The sequence below is a fragment of the Poeciliopsis prolifica genome, unplaced genomic scaffold (genome assembly GCF_027474105.1).
Source record: "Poeciliopsis prolifica strain line A6 unplaced genomic scaffold, Auburn_PproV2 SCAFFOLD009, whole genome shotgun sequence".
NCBI lineage: Eukaryota > Metazoa > Chordata > Actinopteri > Cyprinodontiformes > Poeciliidae > Poeciliopsis > Poeciliopsis prolifica.
This window is the reverse complement of record NW_026562384.1, coordinates 6,937,699-6,952,191: the sequence shown is the minus strand read 5'-3', so window position 1 is coordinate 6,952,191 and position 14,493 is coordinate 6,937,699. Positions and strand designations below refer to the sequence as shown.

At 38.8% G+C, this 14,493-nt stretch overlaps 1 protein-coding gene across 5 annotated transcripts in view; it reads left to right on the top strand.

Annotated features, from left to right (window-relative positions):
- Window positions 1-947: 947 nt before the first annotated feature.
- unc5a (unc-5 netrin receptor A) overlaps window positions 948-14,493 on the top strand; it is a 198,086-nt gene continuing 184,540 nt past the window's right edge. For all 5 annotated transcript variants that reach the window (XM_055034635.1, XM_055034637.1, XM_055034636.1 and 2 more), the window contains exon 1: window positions 948-1,538. In XM_055034635.1, the coding sequence (XP_054890610.1) occupies window positions 1,445-1,538 (94 nt within the window). In that variant the 5' untranslated portion in view covers window positions 948-1,444. The remainder of the gene's footprint in view (window positions 1,539-14,493) is intronic.

Sequence of the window (14,493 nt, the reverse complement as noted above, 5' to 3'; positions counted from 1 at the left end):
TGATACTAGTTGTGTCTGATCTCTAGTGGTTTGTAATTTATTGTAGCACATTTACATGTCATCAGGTGATGACATAGAAAACATAACAAATCTGTCTAAGAGGTCATTTCCGACTTTGTACTACTAATACTGTACTTTTAAATTTCTTGTCTTTTTTATACGTTTTTAAATGCCTCTAGTGTACGATGTTTGATGTCAAAGAAAACGCACGAAACAGAACAAGCTCTAAAATTTTCACTGAAATTTCACAAATTTTTTCAAAGAAAATTTTTGTGAAATTTTTCTTTTAGTGGGTGGACAATAGTTTATTTTAATTTGACACTTTTTTATTGTGTCGAATTATAAACTGGAAAGAAAACTGCTATCCTAAAATCGTCTTTGCCATTGATTTCTTGGTAATATAGTCAAAGGAAATGGCCGAGCAGTCGAACAATCATTCCTCTGACACCCTGCAATAAATAAATAAATAAATGCCAGAGAAGCTTTCTGGAGTCACATTTTGGTTTGCAGAGTTTGCTGACAGGTGAATGGCTTCTCACGGGAGCGCTAATCCTCAGGTTCCTTCATCTGTGTTTGTCCGTCACTCATGCGCCTCCAGACGAACCAAAGGCCTATTTAACAGAAACTCAATGACATGCAGATGCGATCTGTGCTGAATTTGTATGCAAAGCATCGATGTGATTCCTATCATGCAGGGCTGAATGACATATCCATCATTTTTCATGTAAGGCAGAGGATATGAAAAGCACACTCGCAAGAGTACGGGCGCGTTCATTTCCATTCTTTCGTGCACTGCCAGTGCGTGGTTTGTAGTTATGCTTATTGATGATATGCAAATGTTTTGGTAAGACACTGGGCAGCGGGCGAGATCCGTTCCCCAAACGCGATCCGCTCCTGGTTTTGCTCCTCTTGCCTTCAACGCAGCGTGTTGTGTCTCTGTGTGTATACCTTCCCCGACTCTCAGCACTCCAGCATTGCTGTGCAAGCAGATGTTCTGTCCTCCGATGCCAATTCTCACGATTTTCGCATTTGGAGAAGGTATCCTTGCAGGCGCAGGCTGCAAAGTTGACGGGAACAAGCAGAAACTGCAGTCATTCTCCTCCTCCTTCTCCTCCTCTTCGGCGCAGCGACACAGAGAGAGTTGTGATCGGCTTTGGAGGGATACAGTAGCGGCTACAGTAAGAACCGGGGCGAGCACAAGGCAGCAGTTTCCTCCACCACACCTGTGATGCGTTGTTCTGAGCAACGGAGACGCACGAGCTGGATGCTGATGGCCACGGCGCGGCACGAGGATACATACTGAGGCAAAAAGAAAAAAAGAGACACTTATTAACGAAAAAAGAAGCCCTAAAAGTGCCTCAGAGGACACTCTACGGTCTTGAAAACAGATTGTTTCTGCTGCTCTCGTTTTCATTGAAACTTAAGTGATCGAAACAGCTGAAAGATGCCCTTATCTCCGGGCCCCTTTGTCCGCTGCGGCTTCAACGCTGCGCTTCTTCTGCTCGGGCTCACGTTCGCTGGCATCGCCTCCACCGGCGGTAAGTTACACTTTATTATTTCATTTATTCATTCAACTATTCATGTTGTAAAAAAAAAAAATAAAAAAAGGAAAGGCGCACCGGGCTGTAATAATTTTGAAAAACATCGCACGTGAGTTTTTTGTTAGCTTATAGTGTTTTTTTTTTTTCTGGAAAAGCCCGGGCGCGTGACGGAGCACGTTCTTGGCAGCTTTTATTGTTCAGTAATTTGCTAGCTGTATATCACTCCTCAATTAGCCCGCACCTGCAAGGTTACGGCTTCTTCAAGGTGAAAACCTGACCTAATGGAGAATTAGGACCCTTCCTCTGTCCGACATGTTGCAGATGGAAGGATTGTTAATCAACACATGGAAGTTTATTGCTTATTATTCGCCTTCAGCGCAAGTTTGAGCTGCACCTGTCTGTAAACCTGCCGCATAATCGATGACTGGGGGGTGGGGGGGAATAAACAAATAAATAAATAAACAAGAGCTTTGTTCATATGGTCACAAAAGCCTCATTCGACTTTGTTTATGATGATAAAAGTTGGGGTCTTTGTGTGCGGATACGTTTCCAGCATGTGCTCATCCACTTCAACCTGAATCCTCTGCTGGCTGCAAACCGACTAGGATCATTTAACTCCTCGCTCGTCCCGCCGCCAGCACTCATTCCTGCTGTATTCGCAGTATGGTGACAGCTTTACTGAGTTGGTAGACGACCTACTCGCGCTGATGAGTTATATTTTATGATGTAGCCCTGGCCAGACGCTCCAGATTGCATGCAAATGAGCCCTGATAAAAAACAATCTGAGTGAGCCCAGCCTGGAGCACAAGAAGAGGGAGAAGTTTCTCCCAGTAGCAGAATGAAATCCATGAGGACCCAAGATGATATATTTTTTAAGATAGTTGTAACGTTGGATAAACTGGACGTGATGCATGCTTTCTTATTAGCCTCATGACTGGGGTATGAACTATGTCGTGACACCAAGCCGGCCTGAGGAAAAAGCAAGCTAAGCAGCAGGTCCCAAGACTAGCAGGGGTCCTCCATGAGCAGCTATTTTTTATTTTTTTATCTGAAAATTTCACATTTGAAATCGTTTGGAAACTATTTAACATTTTTTTAACACGTTTATATCAGAGTAATTTAAACTTGCTCTTCGGAGTGACTGTTCGATTGTATGGTTGTCTTTCTTGCGTGTTCACCCTGTGAGAAACAGCAAAGACTGCTAAATAAAAGTCAGGGTTGATGAAAACAAAACCAGCTAAACTTGCCCATGTTTCTCTACTCTGTGGAATTTATATTGAAGTGCTGCACACTGGATAAATCTGCCCCACTATTTTTTTGTTTTTTAACCCAAGTAGGGCTGCACTGATATGACAATTTGGTAAGCTATAGATCTGAAACTAATATGGCTGTTGTTGTATTATGCTTATGTTATATATAGTTTGTTACACGTTAAACATTGTGAAAAGACCACACTACTGACATTGCTTCTTTGCTTCTGTAACACTTCACACAATCCTGCACCGTATTACTGTCACTGTCACATAGCTAAACAAATGCCAGATGGCCTTCACCGTCACCATTTGAGCCTGGGTCTTTTTGAAAACAGTTAATAATTTATTATAACTTTATTTTAATCCTGATGGTTGTTCTTCTTGGCTTTTTCATGAACATAAAATCAGTATCTGATTAGTAATAATTAAAAGTAGATGAAGCAGCCATTTATCCTAACAGAAACCTGAGCATCGCAAGAAAAACAAGGGAGATCTGAAATCCTAACACAATATCCTTTCCTCCTTTCTTACTACGTTCATGGTGAATGTACTAGAGGACAAATAAAGATGGGGGGGCTTATGCAGGGTAATCAAACCCTGCCCTGTGCACCTGTAATTCACACCACAGCTTTGATTATTCGCATAGCAATGTCTCTGCGATGCTCTACGTCATCATCACAGCTGTAAACATCTGGAAGCAGCTGCTTTGTATCCACAACCCAAGCAGCCCACACAACATTTGCCTTGCGATGTTTCCGTCTGGTTAACCTTGCTTTGGACAGGAGGCAAACATGTTTAAGTTGGTGTAGCTGTGCCTCCTGCTTCAGGACACTAAGATGATGATTTCAGAGGGCCCTTTCTCTTGCATTAATTACTGCATAGTTAAGAATATATTAAGATTAAACAAACAGACATGCTCAAGGGACTTTGTATAACAAGCAAAAGAGGAAACAGATTGCTAGTGCTGTTTATAAGTCAGTTTTTAATGATGACAAGTTGAGTCTCTTTCAAGTGCATTTGGGTTAGTTTCAGGGTTTTAAGGTTGGAGTAGGTGCTCAGAAGTTTAGCTCTGGTTCCTAGCCGAGGGGGCGTAACTTTGTGAATCAATTTAGTGTGAAGGTTGCATGATCCGTGCCTCAGTTTACACCCCCTCTCTATAAACTTGCAGAAATAGGTCAATTTTTAAGAGTCTAATTTCTCACAGGTTGCTTCTTTTCCCCTGAAATGAGATGAATAACTGGAGTTTACTGCTTCCTGCTTTTAAGGAAAGGTTCAACAGGCTTCCATGACCCCCAACCGGAAAACACTTGAGTGTAGTAATTTAAAATTAAGAGTATAGCCTTTAGTTTTGAAATTTGATTAGTATCTTTTTTTTTGGCCGGTACAAGCATCTTCAAGGCTCCCCTCACAGCTCAGAGGCTACTTTTATTAGAAAAAGTGAGCTCCAGAAATGGATTGGATAGTAATTTGGGAGCCAATTCTTTCCGCATCAGGATCAGGATGGCCTCAGCTGAGATCAGTCAAGCCATCTTCTGTATTGAGCCAAGCTGCTGACTCGGCACCCTCCGTTATCAAAGCTGGCTTCCCTTTTTTTTTTTGTTCCAAGGAAACGTAACTTAGTCAGTAATAAAAGTACAGCTGTCAATCTTAAGTTTGGGGACTTCCTCTAGCTCGGAGCTGTGAGAGATCTGACAGATTGGTTTCAGGAGTTTGCGTTCAGCTCAGAGTCTTACGAACAATAGCAACAAAAAAAACTGTTCTGCTTTGCCTGTCTGCGTGTGCACCACTTGATGTTTTTTGTATGCAAAGTGCAATTGTGTGTGTGGGAGGGTGTTTCCACAAAGATTTGCATACATGCATGTGTGTGTGGTCATGTGCAAGGTGTAGGTCTGCATTTTATCTCAACCTCCTGTTGCTTCTGTTGTTTACCATTTCTTCAGTCTTTGGTTTGTTGCTTTTTTTATTGTGCCTTCTGAAAAGATCATCAAAGCTGAGATATCAATGTACAAGAAAGAAAAACCCACCCTCTATATTTTTTTGTTTGGTTTTTTCCCTTCTTCCCAGTGAGAGTGTTGCCAAGCAATTGTTGTCTTGTTCGGCAAGGGAACCTGGGATTTGCTATCAGGCACCTTCTTACTTGTGTGAGCAATTTCCACGGGGTGTAAACCTTGCGATGATGCAAGGGGCTAGTCATTAAATGACAACAAGGAGAAATCTCTTGCATAATGCAGTAATCTGTGACTTCCCTTTTGTTATTGCTGTTTTATCAAAGAGAGACGTTTTAGCCAGACGTATCTCGTCATTTTCCTGTGAATGACTCTGAGTCATCTCGGAGTTGTCTTTCCCTCAGCCAGCTTTGTCTTTCCTCATTGACTCACTAAAGAATGTGATAAGGAGAGCAAAAGCTGAAATTAACATAATTTATTGGGGGGAAATTGCCTTCTGGTCAAAGGAATTTAAAATCACTTCGTTTTTGTCCTGTAGCTAATGCATGGCAAGTGATCGTCGTGCATTTGCCAGAGTATGGTCTTCTAAAGGGAAATGATAATTTATACCCGAAAAGAGTATTTTATTTTTTTTAATGGCCTCGCTCGTCACTGGAAATAAATTCAACTAACACAGGCAAAAGAACAATTTGAACAGCGTGGTAAGCTAGTTTGACTTCAGACTGTTTAGTTTCCAAACAGTAAATTTGCATGAAGTAAAAATGCAGGACATAAAGCGCAAGAAAGCAATTACACAAAGAAAAATTTAAATGATTTCTCGCCTCGGGTTTACAATCCGCTCGCTGTGAATTTCAAGTTAGAAATGGACAGTATCACAGTGACAGAGCGTAGCTGCTTATTTGCTGGACTCACTTAATCAAATATTGCATTTTTTATTTGCCAGGAGGAAACGAAGAAACCTAATTCGAGTTAATATTTTCCTGTCCGAAGTCTGCAAAGTAATTTCCTCAGTCTGAGCCTGTGGTGATTAATGAAGGCAGAGATAATAGTTCAGAATAAACAAATAAAAGGTAAACAGTGCATGTCAACACAGGTCAGCCTTAAACAGCCGTGGAGCACGCTCGATTACATGACAAATGTCCGGCCGCCTTATCTTTCACAAGGCTGTGTCCCTGCACTTATCATTTGCAAATGGCCGTCTTGAAAAGCGAAGAAAGGACGCCGCCTTTACGGAGGACACAGAGAGGATGGACCCTGCAGAGGGGAGGAGTTGGGTCTTATTTTCTGCAGTCTGTGCAGAGACTCTGCGAAGGCACTACATCTCTGTCAAACTCTGCCCTTTTGTTTCAATTACCCCATTTCTATGATCCAGGTCTGTGTGAGAGTGCTAAGATGGCTTGGAGGAAGCCTCGTTGGCTCTTCAAGTGCAGCACACAGCAGTCACAATTCCTGCTTGTTTGTATTAGTTGCATAAAACTCTCCTGGTAGGTTTCTTATTAATGGAAGGTCACACTCAGCAATTGCCTCAACTTCTGCTGTTGTATTTATGTTGTTGCCAACCATGCGGTATGAGGAACCGGCTAAATGACTCCAGTGAGAAGTTGGTGTGAACTTGTTGAGCTGAGTCTCAGTTTTATGTCGCTGAAGGGGTTTAATTGAATGTTCTCTTCTCCCAAACTCCTAACTTTTGCTGTCACAGAGAAAACAAAAATGCAGGGGGTGACATTTAACCTTGGATGCCACAGGAAAAAAAAAAAAAAATCACCTCAGCAAAAATCATGGAATATGTGAAGGTTGACATTGAATCCCGAAGGTCAGTCATGGTGAAAAGTACTCATGCTGCCAGAAGGCACAGCTCTGCTGTTTACCTCGCCTCAATCTCTTGGCCTTGACTTAGCTGAGTGTTATTAACCAGTAGACATGAAAACGTATGAGATCCTAACGGTATGATAACCTTGAGTAAAACCCCTGCTAGGCTATTCATACAAAAATTGAATGCAAATAGAATCTAATTGCTTTTCTTTGAAAAATAAAAAAGTACCTACTGCTTCAGTCATTGTTGCCATTATTGTGCAGAAACCTGCTGGTCAGAAGTGTGCAGCAACAGATGGGGGAGGGTCATTACTGCTCAATCTTCAGTACAGAGGGAAAAAAAGTATAATTCCGGCACATTCTTTTTGAAAGTAGTTAAACAGAAACGACTGCAACTATAAAATTATAAACTTTTAAATCGTCAATATACATCAACACCCTTAGCCAACCCTACTTGCCCATTAACAGGAAAACTAGAGATTCACCAATAAATCAAAATCGGACTTTTTTTCTTATTTGCCTCTGATCTGCAGAAAATTTTTAAATTTTGTTGCCCTATTTATTAAATTCACCACAAATAAAAGCTCCCACCATTTCTAGTCTACAATCCACTGACAACATGTATGTTGATACAATTTTTTTCCGACTGAAATAAAGATCAGACAATGGCTAGGAACAAATATTTTCCATAAATGGGGATAATCTTGTAATTCTATAATTTACTGGTTGTTTCAAAACCACTACCTCTATCAAAGAAGTTGAAGGACATTTTATTCTCTTTCATATGTTACAGTCCTTACAAAATCCAAGTCTGCAATCCAGACCTAAAAATACATGCAAATTGTTATCGGACAGAAAAGGGCAGATAGGTGAAATCAAGACTGGAACATAAGTGCTACTTAAATGCATCAATTCATAACAGCTGTGACTTTCATTAGTGTACCATCAGAACCATCTAAGTGGAGAGCAAAGACACACAACTGAATGGCATACTGAGCAGAAACGTTTCAGACAAAAAACTTTTCATGTAGACTCAGCAACAGGGACTCAGGTGTCAGTCATTAGATATCACTAATGTAAGAAACCAATTTCTTGTGCTTATTTTAAATCAATATCTGAGGGGATTTTATATTTCTAAAACTGCCTGAGGGTCGATAAATGCAAGGGGTCATAAAGAGTCTGAGAATTGGCGAGTGACATTGTGTCAAATAGACTTCTGAGGATTTTGACTGTGGTGTGGTAATTTCTCTGGTGCCGTTAGTACATATATAAAATGTCCTGTCTTGCTGCTCACAATGTATTTCGAGGGTAGTCTTGTATAAGGAAATGTTTTCAGGTTCTTCCTCTTCACCAAGTGATCGATACTTTTCTTCAAATGGTTAATTGGCTATCAGTCACTGTCAGGAGAAGAGCCTGGAAGCCCAGAGGTGTCTTTGAGCAGCTCATAATAAGAGCCTGTCCTGTCCTCTGGGTCCTCTCTTGGCCTTTACTTCAGGCCAGGTGGTGGCTGGGGAAGGTAGATCAGAATGCAATATGGAGAGCTATAGATTAATAGTTCCTTAGTAAGGCCACAAGGGAGCGATGTGAAAGCCATTTCCACTTCATCACACAGTGGTCTGGTTGGAAAGTGTGAAGAGCATGGAAAGAGACAGCAGCTAAAAAACTGTCTGAAGGTTATTCAATTTCTAGTTTATTGCAGCTGTTGTTTGTAGATGCTAAGTATAGTTCTGCACTAAAGTTTGTAGTTTCTTTCTGCGAAATACATTAAATTTGTACCTTTTTTCAAATGTATACATGAATTTAGGAATTTATGAACTACATTGTTCCTTTATGCAATCATTATAGAGATCCTTCCACACATAAGTTCGTCGACTTTTAGTGATAAAGCATGTTAAGAGCCACTTCTTAACATTTTCCTTAGTATTAGTGATTATCTTCAAATGCTCATGTGATTTTCTAATGTAAGAAACGATAAACTAAGTCCTAAGGATTTTTTCAATAGAGACATAACGTCAGGTTAAACATTGTGGTAAAATTTGCACATTTGCTCATAATTAAGAAAGATTTCCTTCTTTTCAAAGCATGATGGTTGACCTATATTTCACAACAAAAGTTGGGGTTTTGCAGAAAAAGTAATTTATTAAGAGATGGAAAGGAAAAAAATTCCAAAATCTAGTCAAACGCAAAGTTTTGTTGTTCAGTTGACTGTGTTTATTTCATATTATTTGGGGCTTTTTATGATTTGTTTGAGCCATTCTTTTTCCAGGAATGATTCTTCAAATTCAGACAAAGTCAACAGTATACAAGTTCTAATTTATTCATGCTGCTGTGCTGATACCTGGTCAAAAGTGCCTTAGCAAGACCTATGTTAACAATATACTTTTAACTTTATATCCAGCAAATGTCTTATATAACTATAGATCAGGATCAGTCGAACTTGAAACTGTCCATTCTGGACATCGAGTCCCATCCTGAACTGGCATCCTATCAGTCCATAGCAATATACAACTTGCTTCACTAACTTGCCAGCTAACTGTGTAAAATAAAGGAAAATAACATTGTGCAAATTCAAACTTGTGCAAGTAATATTTTTGTTATTGGTGTAATTGGTATAATTTTTTCATGTTCAAAAAATAACTGGAAGATCAAATAAATACTTAGAAGCCCAAAATGTAATTTTATCAATATTATATAAATGATGCCAATTATGTAAAGCTCTTTTTAAAAAAAAATCATCTTGAGTGGATGACAACAGTAAAGAGGAAAAAAATTATAGAAAAAATTTTTTAAAGTAGAGAAAGTTCCAGCAGATCTCGCCATTCTCTGGTCAATTGCAAAGAGGTAGAGATACAAATAAGCACAAAAACAGTCAGTCTGAGCTCCTCACAAAGACAAACACAAAGTTAATGACTCCAGCAATGGAAAATACATTCAAGGGGAGGACAGACATCAGAACAAAGAGAGGGTCTTCCACCCCGATGGGACGTCCCCTTGCAGTGAAGGGCAAGGGTATGGCTAAAAGGACAACGGCTCAGGTTCAGTCCTGCTGGCATGACTTAGTGGTTGCCAAGCTGTCTCAGTCTCCAACGGATTAGACTGAATACAAATCAAGGCATCTGGTTTATTTTGTAGTCATCTACAATCTCTGCTTCATGTCAGCATGCAATAACACGGCTGCTCTACAGAACGCTCAGAGAGTGAAGAAATGTTTGCTGTGGGGAAAAATATTAACAACCTTTTCTTGTTTTGTCTACAGTTTGGTACTTATATGGGGTGGCTGAAACTGAAGGGCAGAGTTTGAAACAGCACATCTTTCTCCGAGGGTCCACCCTGGATTTTGTTATTTTGTAATAACACGGACAGCTGTCGAAACAAAAGGATGCCACTCTTCCTTATCATAAACCTTCCTCATTGTAGCCCGCACAGTTTTCTAACCCCACCTATCACTGTGGAGGAGTTGTGGGATGATTTAGCTGACACAGGAGAGGCACAGTTCTGACACTCATACTGCGTCAGCGTTGAAGAGTCATTAAAAAGCTGCTGTGCTCGGATACGGTCGAAGTTGAACATAATCATCAAAGGTATGTTTGAGGAAAAAGCAAACATGTCATGAAAAGAATTGATTTTCTCCGAGTCCTTTATAATTAAAAACAAGACAGAACTCCCTAGATGTCTTCACACAGCTCTAACAAAATTGCGCTATTTAGTTTAAGAGAAATTCATTGTGGAGTCTGTCGGTTTTCTTCAACTTTATATACAACCTTCACTAATTACAACTCTATACCCTATTACACACTTCCACCTAAATGTTTGGCTCACTGTTGTGCTCTTGTCTGTTTAGCATAATGTGTAAAAGCCGTAATTTTAAATCACCTAAGGCTAGATACCCCTGCTGGTGTTTGATTGGCAAGGATATCTAAGGGAGAGCCTGCTCAGCTGGAGCTGAAATTTTGTCATTTTGAAGTGATTCCGTCGACAAGACAGGAGGAACGGTGACCTTTTCTAATTATGTGTATGTGTCCAGGCAGGCAGCACAGCCTTAGGCAAGCAATTCAACTGAGTCAACAGAGCCCAGCATTTTGGAGCACATTTAACCCTATGCAGATTGTTGTGCTGTATAATAGTAGACTATAAAGTCATAAGCAATGACATTTTTTCTGGTTTAATGAAGCTTTCATGTCCTTTTACTAATTTTATTTTATTTTGATTTCTCTTCAAAAACTACAGGTAAAAAGTTATACTGGAAATGTGTTTTTGTAATAAACCCAGAAACTGAGGGATCAAGTCAGACAGTTTACTGCCCTTTTTAAAAAAAAAAAATGAAATGATCTCTGAAAATCAATCTCATGTTACACTGCACACACTGATTCCTTCAAAACATCAGCCATTTATTACCCACCATGAATGTGTAGCAGAGAGAGAACAGCCTCTCTGATCTATGTAGGTTCAGTTATTGTTTTCCCCAAACAAACCATTTCCCAAGTGAAATGAGGTCTGAACATTACAGATTCAAAGCTTAAAGCTAAGCAGCAGATTTTCTTGGCAAGGCCATCAGGAACACCACGCTCACAGGAAAAAAAAAAAAAAAACCTCAAGTCCTTACTCCCATAGAATTAATCATGACAACACAACTACCACCGAGACTCGATGCCATTTTTCCGTCTTTACAGCTTGCCTTGCACTTGATTACAGCAACTATGGATTTAAATGCTGTCTGACAATGCATTCATGTTGAATCAAAGAGCGTTTTCGTACCTGCAGTTTCTTGTCACCGATGCTTGAATTTCAAAAAGATGATAACTACAGAACAGCTTTGCTCTGGTACTATTTGTTAACATCACACAGTTCTTATGTTTCAGATAATATTGAATTTGATATTAGATAAATACGGTAGAATATGTAAAGGATTAATTAGAAAATATAAGAGAGTGAGACTTGTTTGGGGATGTAAGGGATTATAAATTATGGTCTGCGTGGATCATTCAGTTTGTTTTATTCCCTAAAATGAAAAGTGACTAATTAATTAGACTTTTTTTTTTTTTTTGCATAAGTCACTATAGATCTAGAGCACTCATGCACACAAGTGACTGCAGTAATAAATATATGTAATTTCACATAATTTAGAATCCAAATATATGCAAATACAAATTGTAAGCCCTGCCAAATTTAACTTTCTAGTTCAATTAAAGAACTTTACTTGGAATCTATACTGTCATGTTCATGCAGTAATGTTCAAAACTCTGTTGCATGATTTAAATAACACTTTTTTTTTTTTTACATATATAGTAATTAATTCCAGAAGCTTTATTTAGCTTCAGTTTTCAGGTACAGAAGACAGCACCTTTCTGCTCTTTAGAAGTGAGCACAAGTTTAATAAGATGATAGGTGGTAAATTACCAGCCTGCAATCAGCTGCACACTATACCTGCTCCTTGTTGCTTACAGCTGTATTTTAAAAATAGTGTTGCCTTAATTGGAATGACAGGTTGCACTGTTTAGTATCCATGTTTTTACTGCTTGGTTTTTTGGTGACCAGAAATATTTCTAAAGAGTCAACATTGATTTACAATTTAAATGAAAGAAAAGTGTGGTTGTTTTCTTTCAGTAAGTTAATAATTTTATGATTAAAGGTTGCAGGGGTTTTAAAACCATGACCCTTGTTAATAAAAACTGCCTCATGCCTACCTGAGGAATAAAATTAATAGATTGGATTTGCTCAGTTGTAAGTCTATAGACAACTAGTTGTAGTTCAAGAACATTTTTATTTAACATGTAGGACATTGCAATAGTTGATGTTGAAATGAGCCTAAGTGGAAAATGTGGTTTTAATATTATAAATTAAATTAGATTCTGTATATCAAATCTTAAAACCATAGCTGTGTAGCCAGGCCACATTAAAGAGCAACGCTGACAGACATGCTGTAACCCTCTTTGTGCTCAAGACATGTATCCTTCTATTTTCTGTGATTTCTGATTTATTCAGACAGAACCTTTAGGGTTTTATTTGCAGACCTCTAATTAGTGTCCACATTTAGCATTTTAGGGCTTCCACCTCCACCCCATCGTCAGATATGGTATTAGGGCAAGAAGAGGCTAACCTTTTTCACACATCTAATATATATTTAATTAGCTGCTTCAGGCTTGTATATAGTAAGTTGATATGCCAGTCAGTAAGCCTGTGGGTCATGGGTTATGAAAACCGAGTGCAGTCTACTTGGAACATATATTTTGACGACAGACTGAAACTTTGTGTGGGTGGAGTGAAGATACATTGCAGCTGGTCCTCAAGCCTTTCCTGTCAAAAAAAAGAGCCTTTTCTCTAGCTTCAACAGACGCCACTTAGATTTAATTGGGCACTAAATAATGTGTTGGTTTTTTTGTGGTGCTTTCTTTAAAGACTTAAAATGCTTTCACAGAATATTGATTTTAATCTTCTCATTTCATGTTTCAGGAGCTGGTTATGTTATTCACATTTTTAAAAAAAACCCCAACAAAATTCAGTCCAGTTTATTCATTTAATTAATGTGCCTAACACGTCGTTGGGTCAGGCAGACATTTAGCGTCCAATAAGCATGAATATAAGGAGGTATTTATCCTATGCGGCTGTCTTTTAATGGATGCCAGTTGGTGTCCAATTTCAAGCAGTGACTGAAAGCCTGCTGGCCTCCGACCAAGCCCAGTTTATACGGTATTGTTAACAGCTCCTTTTAATGACTTCCTTCATCCTTTATTTTTGAATAACTTTCACAAATTGGTGCTCCTTGTTCAGAACGTCTCATCACTCATAAGCAGGAGACACAGAGGAGTAGGATTCATCTCCGTAATTCCACATTTGACACTATAATTGGAGATGAAAAGTCAGGTGGGACACACTTGGTCTGACTGAAATTGAAATATTATGACTTTTTAGATTGAAGGGCTTGGTAAAAAGTTATTTAATTCTAAAGGCCTTTTCGAGTATACACAGCTAGATCAAACACAAAACATACGGTACAGGGGCTTGTGTTCGCTGTTTTGAGGTTTGTTTACTATTTTGTGTTCCTTAGTCTCCTTGGTCAATCTGGTTTCTGTTTTATTTTAGTCCAGTTCTTCTTAGTGATTATAGTTTATTTTTTGTCTCTAGTAATTCTTTGCTACTCGAGTTTAACTATATTTCTTAGATCTAGCTAAGTCTTTAGATTTATTAGACCAGATTTTTATGTTTTATGTTCCTTCAAAATGATGAAACAGACTTTGACTTTATTACGAATTTCATAGAAAATAAAAAAAAAATGTTTTAGCTACATGGATACAGTGGCACTAATATTTAACAATCTTCACCACACACTTAGCTATCTAGCAATAATTTTATCTAAATATTTGACCACAATTTTTATTAGAAACGGTAACGTTAATTTGTTTTGGTTGGTTTTCTGCCTCGTAAGCATAGTTCAATATACTTAATAGCATTTCTGTTGTGGGTTTAGAAAGATCATCCCAGAGGCTTTTTCTTATCTTGCTGTATTTATTCCAACAGCAGCTTTCATGTATGTTTGATGCCGTCCCCTGACGTAACATCAACTTCTCTTCCAGTTTCAAGCCTTCGGCTACTTAATGAATTTTAAGAACTCTTCGGTTCTTAAAACCAAAGAGTTTTAAGAACTCTTTGCTTTTTTCTGGCAGTTTTTGTCTCATCTGACCATAAAGTTTGATTCAAGAAGGCATTTAGCATGCACATGTGTGCAACTGCAAGGTTCAGTGAAGTTCAAAGGTGTAGTTTTGGGCTAGAGGCATTTTTTTGCTTGTTTGTTTGTTTTATTATTAGCACAGTCTTATTTCATGGTGATGTATTTTAAGGTATTTGTGTCAGCCCAGCCTCCCATGGGTTAAAGTGCAGGTTCCCTCGCTCTCCTCCAGTTGTGGCAGCCGTATAAAGGTGAATTAATCCACGTAGGGCAGCGTC